Here is a 12,709-nt window from a genome sequence, read left to right as displayed (position 1 = left end):
AATAATAATAATAATAATAATAATTTATGAAAGGTGTCGTCATTGAAGGGAGTGATAGAAATGAAGCTGGAACAAACGTAAAGAATGCAAAAATCGAGGTCGGAGATGAATGTATGCAAGTTTTCACACAATATTTGCGATACGTTTGTCAAAAAATGAAGTTGTGTATATTATTTAAAAACCCATGGTAATTGACCGATGTAAACTATAATAATACGATATCCGTCACTATATAGTAGCGACTCATCAACACCAATCCAATTCCAACTGAACTGTGCGGAAGCATCTGAATGATCACACAGTTACTTTGTAAATAGCATGAACGCGTTTACTCTGAGAGTATTCTTGTCAATAAATTTAATTGACCCACAAAAAAGTCACTAGAATCTAATTGTTTGTTTACCTCGGAAGAGTGAAACTATATTACACAAGCCGCCATAGCTTGTTTGAGCGATGCAGTCGATCTATCGTGACTTGAACGTCCACTTTCGGAGCATTTAAAAACAATAACACCGCGAAATTTCTGATTTTCGAATTGCGAACTCTCGCGAGATTCTGAAAATGCGCATGCGTATTAGTCTTAGCAACGGAACACGGTAGGACAACAGATTGCGTAACATTTCGAACAATGGCTTCAAGGACACGGCCGAAAACAGTCGTTGAATTGAAGAAGTATTTGAGAGATCGGGGAGTGAGCACAACAAATTACAGAAAACAGGAGTTGGAAGACTTATGTAAGACAGCAGAGGAGAGGAAAGTACCACTCGAGCGTGATGACTTTTGTCGGGAGAGTGTTCTGAAAAGGAGAAGGTTTGTGATTTATTTTTTTTTACCGTGTTGAAATTGTATCGTAAATTTTTACTGAAAGTACTTTCTAGAATGACGTTTTTCACACAAAAATCGAAACTTAAGCTTTTTAATGCTTGAAGAAACTAAATTTCTCGATTGGATTGGGTGACATGTTGTTTCAAAGGAGTTGATACATGGGATTTTTAGCGTATTATCAGCAAATTTCGCCAAATCCGCGTCAGTGAGCGTCTTGCTCTCTTCTTTATTTCGTTCGTTTGCGTGTTCCAAAATGAGCGCGGAAAGCTTTTGAGGCATCCAAACGGCGAGTTGCTTTGGGCCGATTCACATATTTTGCGAATTTGAGGATGTATCCGATTGCTTTGGAAAATATTTCTGGAGTGCGCGAAACGTCGAGTCGTTTTTGGCCGTGCGGTATGGAGCATTCGGGGTTTTTTTTACGGGGAAGGGAAGGGGGGGGAGTGTTGGAAAATCGTCGCGCAGCAGGATTTGGAAAATATTAGTAGCCTGAGTAAAGATGTAAGCAATATCATGGATTTTGACAGCCGCGTCACCCGAAGGCGCAAAATAATAGATCTTATCCAAAATGACACAGTACGACAACAACACCATCTATTTACATGTCTTGCAGTAGACCATGGATGTAAAAAATAGACATGAGTAGACCAATTGCTACTTCCATGATAAATGTAAGCACCGCCTCTCCGCCCACAGAAACTGTGTAACTATACCGCACGAAGTATTTGGTCTGAACACAGGAGCGACCGTGTTCTTAAAATGTATCATCAATTGGCTAATCTAGAAAAATGACGCTCGGACAAACGACGTAATATTATAACAAAGATTTCAACGACATATACATTGTTCTGCTAGCTAGCTGTACGCAAATCTCGGCACGCACCGCATCTCCGAAACGTGAGGCAATCGGCGTCAGCGTTGTTTACGTTTTTCGCAGTGTGTCTGTCGTTGTATCACGTCACACAAAATAGGTGCAATAGAAGTCGGTTGTCTGTTCGTGACCCTATTAAACTCGGAGCTCGGATATGTATTGCTGTGGATCCTTAGCCCTACCAATCCCTTTGCTGGTTGTGTTGGGGGAGTGGCAACACAACCAGCAAAGGGAGTGGTAGGGCTACGGATCCACAGCAAGGATATGTACTGGATCTGCTGCAAACGTCGCCGCAAAGCAAAGGGCAAAGTTCACAGTGTCACGCATAAGTAGGCTAAACGGCCTTTGATTTGATTGGAGGAGAAGTTGGAATTATGTTAATGAGAATACAGGGTGGTTCATTCGTTATTCTATATATGTGATAGAGTGTTTTTTAAAAAATTCCTTCGTATTAATTACATGGGACTAATTGATACAACCAGATGATATCTTGTGTATGGTTTACATCAACTTCAGTCAATTTCATAAAATTGTATAGAGGTTTGTGACATTCAACCCATGCTATAAAATGTACTGTGAATAAATATGACAGCTATTGTCCCTTTATAATAATGAACTTCATCAACTAGATTTCCAATTTGCATTATTCCTATTTGGAAAAAATATGACAACAGCAAATACAGCATCCTTGATATTGCACCTAATAATTCTTTTCTTGTTTTATTTTCAATTTGAAAGAACTACTACTGATGGCAGATTGTTAGTCAACCCAGATAGTGTAAGAGAGTGGAAAGATGACCTCAATTTTTTACCAGATGTTGAACTTCCACAAGTGATAGTCTATCTACTCAGCAATGGCTGGTCAAAATCAATGGTTAATAATTATAAGTCATCTGATGGTTGGAAGTTGCATAATGATGGTCATGTTAATAAAGTAGGTTGATTTCTTTTTTGTGAATTTGAAAAAAATGATAATTTTAATTTATTCTATTATCTGTTTTACCAATATGTTGAAAATGTTTGGTTATTTCTAGGTACAGCTTAGCAAGCACAATGATAATTTCACATATGTCAGGGGAGTTTGTGTCAGGGAAACAGAACAGCAAGCTGTTTATAAGATCTGGATAATTTTAGAAGAAAATAATATCATGTCATCATCTTGTGAGTGCCCTGCGTAAGTAAAACTTGTTTATTTAAATATTCAAATAATTAAAACATTTCATAAATAACATTTCTTGGTATGGATGAATGTAGCATTTTTCAACTCAAAGTCATAAGGAAGGAAAGTGATCAAGGTTCATGTTATTTTCAGAAATCTTCTTGTTTCATGTCATCACATAAAAATGTTTATTTTTTCTCATCAATCTCTAATTCAGAACCTCAATTCATTTGTCATGACCCAATATGCCAGACCGATTGAGCTTTAACTCTAAGCTTTTTCATCATTTTTGCTGTTTGTAGAGTTTTTGGTTTGAATCCTTGAACCATGATGAAATACTGGATATTAGTTCATCAACACTGTCACAGCCAATGTTAAGCATAATAAGCATGGTTATTGTTGCCCATTGTATTCAAGTCTGGACTATAATTCATATGTCAACATTGACATGTAGAGGTTTCATGGACAAATAGAATACTAGACATTTCTGCAAAATATGGGGATTAGTATAAGGAATTATAGTTGCAGCACAGAACCAAAGCTCTTCCAAAAATGGCCAAAGGTAACAGCTAATGTCCCTTTAATTAATTCAATACATTTTCTATGCTTCTTTCAGGCTGCATTTGTCATTAGTATAAACTATGTCTAATTGAGGCAATTAAATATTTTTTGTATAGGGATGATCAAGCATGTAAGCATGTAGCAGCACTATTGTTTGGATTGTGGTCGTTTACTGACAGACATCAGGATCGACACACTCTTGTTGGCACTGACATAGCATGTACATGGGATTGTCCTAAGAAGGCAGCAACCCCACAGCTCCTTGATGATATTGATGTACGAACAAATAGGTCAACTCCACTCATAAAACCAACACTTGCTATGTATCAGCCAGTAATTGACATGCCAGATGATTTAGAAAAAAGGTGAGCTTTGAAACAGACAAATGTACATATTCTTTGGTGTCTTTACATGGAGAGAGGAGTGGTCAACTTGTTTGGTGAGCATGCAGTTGTGACAGAGCATCACAAGTATAGCAAACAATTGAATCTTATGGTGAAATAAAGCCTAGGTCTCCACTCCATTTCACTCTATAACTTTAGTAATTATTTTGAGGCAAGTGATTCAATATGCTCAATCTGCTGAATAAATTACACATCAAGAAATAAAAATTATCCTCTAAAATGTCTAGACAAAAGTTGAGCCTTTTATGATGCAGGCTATTTTAACAAGCTTATCGGTAATAATGTACATGGCAACATGCCTTACCGTTTCACTATACCTATCTGCAAACACACACATGCACACCCCCCACACACACACCCACACCCCCAACACACACATACACACACACACACACACACACACACACACACACACACACACACATATATATATATATATATATATATATATATATATATATATATATATATATATAATATATATATAATATATACAACCCTACTTACAGACATACAAACCTACTCACATATACCTATTAAACTATCTGCATACCTACCTACCTACCGGTATATCTATGGACCAACAATCCAATTCACATTACTTCCTTAAACTGCATCCCTACCTACCAACCTATATCTACCTGTGTCACCAATGTGATTCAAATCAAATGAAGAGAGCAGTGATGTATTTACCTTAAAGCTAGGCCTTCTCACTTTGCTGCTGTCATTTCTTTATGAGATTACAGATAATACAGACCAGATTTCCTGCCGACATACCTTCTCATACACAGTTCATCAATGCATCCAAGCATCTATGCATGTGTATGCATATATACACATACATACATATACATATACACATACAAATACATACGTACATACATAAACACATACACACACAAATACATACATACATACATACATACATACATACATACATACATACATACATACATACATACATACATACATGCATACAATACATACATACATACACATATGGGTACACATACATACATACATACATACATGCATACAATACATACATACATACACATATGGGTACACATACATACATACATACATGCAGACATGCAGACATACATACACATATACATACATACATACATACAATACATACATTCATATACATGCATGCATGCATGCATGCATACATACATACATACATACATACATACATACATACATACATACATACATACATACATACATACATACATACATACCGGTACATACATACATACATACATACATACATTCATACATACATACATACATATATTCATAGATACATACATATACACATACATACATACATATACACATACATACATACCTACATACATACATACCTACATACATACATACATACATACACACACACGCAGATATGCAGACATACATACACATATACATACATACATACATACAATACATACATTCATATACATACATGCATGCATGCATGCATACATACATACATACATGCAAGCATGCATGCATGCATGCATACATACATACATACATACATACATACAAACATACATACATACATACTCATATATGTACATACATACATACATACATACATACATACATACATACATACATACATACATATGATACATATACACAAAATGTATACATACTCAGACTACCAGATATATAGACAGAAAAACATATATCCATACATATTATACCTACCTAAATTATGATACAGGCTAGCCATCACTCTGAATTCCATAAGTACTGGAATATGTATAGTATAAAGTTACGCGATAACTTTAGTTAGGATATATTCAATGTAAGTAATATTGAGAGAAATTTGAAAATCACTAATGTTTGGGGTTTTTTTTGTTTCAGGTGGAAACATGCTTCAAGTGAAGATTCACTTGCAATCCGGTATCTGTCTGGCAGTTCGAGCAGTGATTCAGATACAGATGAGGAAATGCCTACATTCTTAGAACTTTGCAAAAAACATAACACTGGTGGACTGGAGTCTCTTTTATCAGAATTTACACAGAGTACTTGTGATAAAATTGAGGAAAATACCAGGGGTCAAGCTATGAATCAGGAGTGGGTTAAACAAAGAATAGGGAGGATAACTGCTAGTATTGCTCATCAAGTCATACATGTACAAAATCCATCACCAACTCATCTCTCCTTAAAACTATTTTCGGTCAAAACAATTTTTCTGGAAACATTCATACACAATATGGTAATGATAGGGAAAGTGTTGCACGTAGTATGTACTGTATGGAAGCTGGCCAATTACATAGGAAATTTAAGATTTGGGAAACAGGTTTGATTGTTGATCCAGATAAACCTTATCTAGGAGCAAGCCCAGATGCAATGGTTGAATGTGAGTGTCACGGTAGGGGGGTTGTTGAAATAAAGTGTCCAAGTACAGGCGCTGATTGTACTTTAGAGCAGTACACTAAACTCAAACGAAATAATGTAACTATGGATGAAAACAAGAATGTTCATCTTGGATCTGGTCCATGGTTGACACAGATACAGATGCAGATGGCATTAGCTAAGGTGGAGTATTGTGATTTTGTACTGTTTTTAGGGAAACATCCGTATGTACATGTGGAGAGAATTTATTATGACAGGTCATTATGGAGTACATGGTGTTTCAAACTGACAAATATGTTCATGTCATGGGTTTTACCTAATGTTTAATGTGAAAGTTGCTGGTAGTTTTCTATTTCATAAGCTAAATGTTTGTTCATGTTCTAGTTTATAAAAAAGCTTGCTATATATGTGATACAAATTACTGTTGCCTTGGTAATGATTCTTGAGATTTGGTAAATGTCATATTCTAAAGGCAAATTTTATAGCAGTGATGACACAGCATCGTCTGATCATGACACCTAATTAGCATAGAAAACTGCTCTCATATCTATTCAAATGTACCGTGAACTCCAACACAGCTTACAAATGTATACACCACCAGATAATGTAATTTTACCAATGTGTGAAACGCACATCACTGGAAACAGTGGCTTTACCATCGTGAGCAGCAAAGCGGTTCTAATTGCAAGTCATGTATCCAACGGACAAGGGGATATTGTCATGCCATCAACACTCACACTACTTGCAACTCACAAACTTGTACTTATGACATCAAAAGGCAAGTCATTCCTGTAAAAATTATTATTACTCAGAAATAAAAAATGAAATCTTCAAAATATCCAGAACTTTTCATTTATAAATCAATATGAGCTGTACATATAAGACACAATGTATCTTAACAGTATTGTTTAAGGTAGTAATATGACAAAGTGAAATTGAGCAAGAAAATGTGATATACAGCTGCAAGTGCTAGTTCTTTGAATATCTCGGTCTGTTATGAAAGGTTGATGTGAGTTTCTGTAAATCAAAACATTTGCCTCAACCATAAGCTAAGAAAAATTGTTATTCATATAAAAATATAGAAGTAGTCTAGTTTGACAATAAAAAATGAACATTGTTTTTGTTGTGTCGGGTTTCTATTTGGGAACTAAATTATTGAATTTCATTTGGAATATATGAAGAATTGGACCTAAATTTTATGAAAACAACCTGTTTAAGAGTACAGGAATGAGACACACAAGTAATCTCAGAGGCCAATGTCAGGTAAACTCAGTCTGACAGATGAGACATACTTATGGACCACACTATCTCTTCACAAGTGGTTCATAGAGATTGCACAATGCTGCAGCAACTACTAACATCTGATTAGCAACAGGTTTCAAAGTCAATGGTATGGTACGAGATAGAAGTGAAAATTTTTTATTCTTTCAATGGCTCTTTCAACATGAATACGTAGACGGGCAATATTCCGAGTCTGAACAATTTCATTTAAACTTAAATGTTTCCCCTTACCCCATGTACATTTGCGTGTAAAAGGTGGAACTGCAAGATCAGCATGCCTCTTTAAACATAAATCTCGAATCAAAAAGCCTCTATCAGCCATGACCAAGTCCCCCCTTTCAAGTAAATCAATTATCCCACATTCCTTGGTAATATGGCGGTCAGACGCATTTCCTCCCCACAACTTTGAAATAAAACTGATATATCCATCTGGAGTGATACCAATAAGGGCTTTACAAGTATTCCGTGATTTGTAATTAGAGTATGTTATGTATTGTGCTTTCGGCATTGATGGCTTTTGGATATAAAATTCTGTACAGTCAATAATAACTCTGGTTGCCCTATACTTCATCTTAAAACTGTGAGGCATATTTTTCAATATTTTTCTCTTGGATGGCCACTTTAAAAGAGGTGACATTGCATTACTCATAACAGTAATCCAAGTAATAAAAATCTGGGATACACGGGTGGCTGATGTACTGAACATATCAGCCAAAATAAATAATGACAGTCCCTGTCGAAGCCTTAAAAGTGTGATTAGGAACTCTTGAAAAGGGCGAAGCTTCCTATTCCTTCCTGGTTTTTTATAAGTGGATCTCTCATTATGTTGTCTATCATTATTCATTTCTCTGAAAAAAAAGTAGAAAGTTTAATTAGTAAAAAAAATCATGAAAAACCTTGTGACCATTATTAGTCTAAAGCATAAGCTGCTCTTGAACTGTCTGGTTCAACCAACAAAGTACTTTAAAGGGGAAGTTCACCAAGGATGATTTTTACATATGTGCTAGCTTTGGGGTCGGTTTAATATTCAAGAACACCACTTTCACCATTTCTAACATATTTTACAAAAACAGCTAAAAATAATAGCTGAAGTTGCATTTTAGGGCTTCATATCATGGGTTTGACTCATGGGAAAAAATGTCAAGCTTGATGCTTTCATCAGCTGTTACGAAAGGGATCCACTTCAAAATGGGTATTGTTCGTTGACTCACGTTTACACAGATTATGTGTGTCTGTACATGAGTGGAAGAATAATGCCATTATCATTGGAAAATGGTCCATTCCGTATCACATGATGAAGTGCCAAGCTTTGCATTTTTCCCCCTGAAGCAAAATCCATGTTGATGAAGCCCTAGAATGCAACTTCTGGTACTATTTTCGTCTGTTTTTGTTTAAAATTCTGCATGTTGAAAATGGCGACAGTGGCGTGTCTCGAATAACTGACCCCAAAGCTAGCACATATGTAAAAATCAGCCTTGGTGAACTTCCCCTTAAATGAAAATAATTTCCTTTAACCTCCATCACTCCTTACGTAACATACACTATGTATTTTTTCCTTCTATAAATACAAATCAAATGAATCAGCCATACTTTGTCATTTCCACTGAAAACAAATAATATTTGAAAGCCCTTCCAAAGTCATGCTCATCCACCTGATAACCCTGGAGCTGTATAACAAATATTACTGGGGTAGGGCCACAAAAATGTTTGTCAAATATGATAGAATAAAATAGAAACAAGGTAAGTACCTGACACTAGATTTTCCACGCCAGTATCTGATGCTTTTACCACTAGCTGTTGTTGCTGACACGATGTCAAATACATCAGTAAGTTGGCTCCTTGATCTTATACCTATTGATAAATGCATATTTTATATCAAAACCAGAGTGAATAGCTGAAATGACTTGAAAAATACAATTAAAAGGTCCATGATTAATAATTTTCTACTATAAAGAAATGCAGAGTAAGTATAACATAGATGACATCACAAAAAATTCTCTGATTTTAAACAAAGATATATCCTATGGGGTGGACCATAAGATATTCAGGGGGTCTCGAAGACGCATGAGGTGGCAATTCTTTTTCTCAACAAGCTTCACAGGATTTTTTTATCTTTACAGTCCTTTTTTTGTAAAGCCATCTGTGGCTGGATTTTATTTTCATTTATGTCTGCAAGGAATAGTTTTCAAAAATATTCCCAACTCTGCCCCCCCCCCATATTACAAATGGTCAACCCCTAAGGAGGAAGGTGAAACTTGCTTCAATTTCCAAGTCACAAGTGATTTGAACTATATTCATGATTATTTCAGTACATGGGGAAAGTACAAATATGTCAAAGTAGGTTTTATGCAACTGAAGCATAAAATTGCAGATTCGACCAAATAAAAACTAGGAAATTCAAACAATCACATGTTCAGACACCATTAAACATTACCAAGAACAAATGAGAACAATGACTGAGGGACCGAATTGGAAGAAAAAGAACTATGTGTCTAAAGTATAAAAAATTAGCAATGATTGGAAAAAAGATTCTAAGGTCCCTCAAACGAACCTGAACATCAAATTTCAAAGCATATTTCTGGCTTTATGTATATTTTCTACTGCCTCACAAGTACTGAAATGGAAACTCAAGTAAGAGTCATCTATACACAATCAGTACCTTGATATAGTTGATATAAACTGTCTATCTCATGGTGTAAGTATGATTCAAGGAGAAAATACTCTACCTGTGTATTTCATACAGCTCTTATCATCTTTAAGAATACTTTCAACAGTCAAGTCTCGCCGTAGTGTTTCAGTGTCATTTAGAACAGACTCCAAATTATGAATCTTCTGTTTTAAAAGCAAATTTTCTTCTTTAATTTGTAATAGATGTGACCCTGAAATCAAAAAATAACAAGTTTCACTTTACTGTCTAAAAGGGACATTATCTGTTATTGCCTGTAATTTTTTTAGTCAACGAATTAAATATGCTTTCTGTGTATCAACTACAGAACTGTGATTGAGAATCAAAGGCCCTGGCCAGAGAGACAGGCCCAGGGGATGAAGGAAATACTAGTATTTAAAGAGATAAGTGCACAAATAATAAAATGAGGAACAGATAGTTATCTTAAAGGGATGGGTACACAATAAAAACAAGGTACAATGAAATCTCATAACAGTATCAAATATATAAAACACTGTTCAGAAAAAGTTTTCTAAAAGAAGATTGTGGATACCTGTGATTTCTGTTTGAGTAGCAACACATACACTGGAAACTTCATCCACATCAGTTTTGCAATATAAGTGATCTTCACTGGGTGGGCTGGTGACAGTAAAGACTCCATCTGACAATCAAAAGATGGCAAAATCGATTATTTATTTCTCAATTTGGCAACTATACATTTGAGGAATACAGTCATTTACTGTAAAAGTACAAGACCTACGTGGGTAAATCCCCACTATCAACTTCCCTTGCAATGTTCCGATCTTCCTTAGAAAACAGTGCCCTTCTTATCTTCCGCCAGTCTCCTTTTTTCATTCTCTATGAATTGGAAAGACTGTAAGGAGACTGGATTAGCATGGCATGGTATGTGCTGGTCAATGAATTCATTGAAAGTTCTTACCGCGTAATGTCTAATCATGGGAAAATGGAAACATTGCCTGGGATATTGGTAGGGACTTGTCAAGTATGGTATCCGGTCCATCTCGCCTTAGAATCATCATAAATATGAAAAAGACACTTTCGGCAAAGCCACTATATTATTTCTGTGGAACACGTTCGTTCCCACCGCAAAAAAAAGAAAAATAAAAAACATGGTTCTGAGCGTATATGGACGCGGACGCTAACACAAAGGACACCTTTGACGCGCATACGCGCAGTAAAAAGTAATATTCAGGTCACAAAGATTCACTAAATGCTTAAAATCGACTTACTTTTATAAATTATAGCATCCCGACTCACTTATAACCGTCATAAAACATGTTTGTCCGTTCTCTATCCAAAATTATTCGAATTTCCCTTCACGCAAACTATTTATAGGCACGTTTTGACAGCAGACGACAATGATGAAATGGCCAGTGTACCCATCTTACGCGATCGACAGCGTGATGAATATACAAACAAATAGGCAATAAAAATACTTACATTCAGATGCTACCTTCGCAAGCAGAACGGTAAAAATGATGAACTCACCTTTCATGGAGACAGGCGGAATACGTTTTTGAGTTCCGTAATGATACTCAACTTCAAGTTCAAGAGATGGGCTTGAGTTGGTCTCCAGAACCACCAGATCATGCAACTCCTCCGCTGGCTGTAGTACTTTATGGTTCTCGACCCCTCGGTTTAACTGCCACTGGTTTCTGGGACGGGATGGATCCGAAGAATGGCCCCAATCATTATAAGGAAATTTATGAGGCACAATATTGTGACTCCAGTCGCCAGGAGAAGGGAGATTGTCAGAATCAAAGTGCCGCGAGCAAACCCTTGAAAATTTGTTGGGGAGCCAGGACGGTTCTCGACGGCAACTATCGATCCACTTACGGCGAAGATATTTCTGCGATATCCGATGGGGAAATGGATGAAAAGTCACCCCAGACATCCATGGGTACTTTCCTAAATTTAGGAGTTTCCGGGTGTGAGCTTTGCAGTCCCGTACTGCACACTGGAACTCGGGCATCTTCTTAGCAACCACTGAGTAAATTTACGACAATCGCTGATAAATATGTCCTACCGTCTGTTCGGAAATACGCATATTGCGGTCAATGCGCATGCGCACAAACTTAAATCTCACGAGAGTTCGCAATTCGAAAATCAAGAATTATGTATGGTGTATACAAGTCTTTAAAACATGACTTCCTTAGTGAATCCTTTTTATTACTAATGTCATTTCAATCGTATCAGTGTATGCTAGTATTTTATTTTATTTATTTTTTGCTATTTTTTGTGTTTTTGTTGTGACTCAGTGGTTGATTATTCACTTCATTTATCTTTAATATTTCCCCTGATCTCTCGCTTAGGTCATATGTGACGTTTTCTCTTTCTTTTTTCTGGATGTCTTATGCTAACATTGCCTCCTTACATTCATGGCAGGCATAACTAATTGCACCTATTGACACAGTGGTACTTTTGCAACATTTGCACGAGGAAATTGGTGCAGCGTTCGCGTCGGGCGATGCGTAAGGTCAATGTCCGAGTAGTCCAGTCATTTTAGGCCAAAAAAGGGGGTAACCCACCACAAATTGCAACAG

The 12,709-nt window shown here is 36.3% G+C and overlaps 2 protein-coding genes across 2 annotated transcripts; one reads left to right on the top strand and one right to left on the bottom strand.

The window, feature by feature from the left end:
• The first annotated feature begins 566 nt into the window (after positions 1–566).
• Positions 567–7,037, top strand: LOC139130939 (uncharacterized). Its single transcript, XM_070696791.1, has 5 exons — positions 567–810; positions 2,435–2,630; positions 2,731–2,870; positions 3,533–3,781; positions 5,705–7,037. Exons 1-5 carry the CDS (start codon positions 629–631, stop codon positions 6,147–6,149), a joined length of 1,212 nt encoding a protein of 403 aa, XP_070552892.1. The 5' UTR covers positions 567–628; the 3' UTR covers positions 6,150–7,037.
• Positions 7,038–7,063: 26 nt separating this feature from the next.
• Positions 7,064–12,275, bottom strand: LOC139130938 (uncharacterized). Its single transcript, XM_070696790.1, has 5 exons — positions 11,655–12,275; positions 10,699–10,806; positions 10,207–10,359; positions 9,229–9,331; positions 7,064–8,328 (listed from the first exon to the last, which is right to left on the bottom strand). Exons 1-5 carry the CDS (start codon positions 12,136–12,138, stop codon positions 7,584–7,586), a joined length of 1,593 nt encoding a protein of 530 aa, XP_070552891.1. The 5' UTR covers positions 12,139–12,275; the 3' UTR covers positions 7,064–7,583.
• Positions 12,276–12,709: the final 434 nt, after the last annotated feature.

Source organism: Ptychodera flava, chromosome 4, assembly GCF_041260155.1.
Source record: "Ptychodera flava strain L36383 chromosome 4, AS_Pfla_20210202, whole genome shotgun sequence".
Classification (NCBI taxonomy): domain Eukaryota; kingdom Metazoa; phylum Hemichordata; class Enteropneusta; family Ptychoderidae; genus Ptychodera; species Ptychodera flava.
This window is presented reverse-complemented; position numbering and strand designations above follow the sequence as displayed.

Bases quoted from the DNA above. Each gene is read 5' to 3' on its own strand.
- LOC139130939 (XM_070696791.1), top strand. From the start codon at position 629: ATGGCTTCAAGGACACGGCCGAAAACAGTCGTTGAATTGAAGAAGTAT. The intron at 2,631-2,730 runs GTAGGTTGATTT...GGTTATTTCTAG, and splicing joins ATGATGGTCATGTTAATAAA to GTACAGCTTAGCAAGCACAA. The intron at 3,782-5,704 runs GTGAGCTTTGAA...TTTTTGTTTCAG, and splicing joins CCAGATGATTTAGAAAAAAG to GTGGAAACATGCTTCAAGTG.
- LOC139130938 (XM_070696790.1), bottom strand. From the start codon at position 12,138: ATGCCCGAGTTCCAGTGTGCAGTACGGGACTGCAAAGCTCACACCCGG. The intron at 10,360-10,698 runs GTATCCACAATC...TTTTGATTTCAG, and splicing joins TACTCAAACAGAAATCACAG to GGTCACATCTATTACAAATT. The intron at 9,332-10,206 runs GTAGAGTATTTT...ATTTATCAATAG, and splicing joins GAGCTGTATGAAATACACAG to GTATAAGATCAAGGAGCCAA.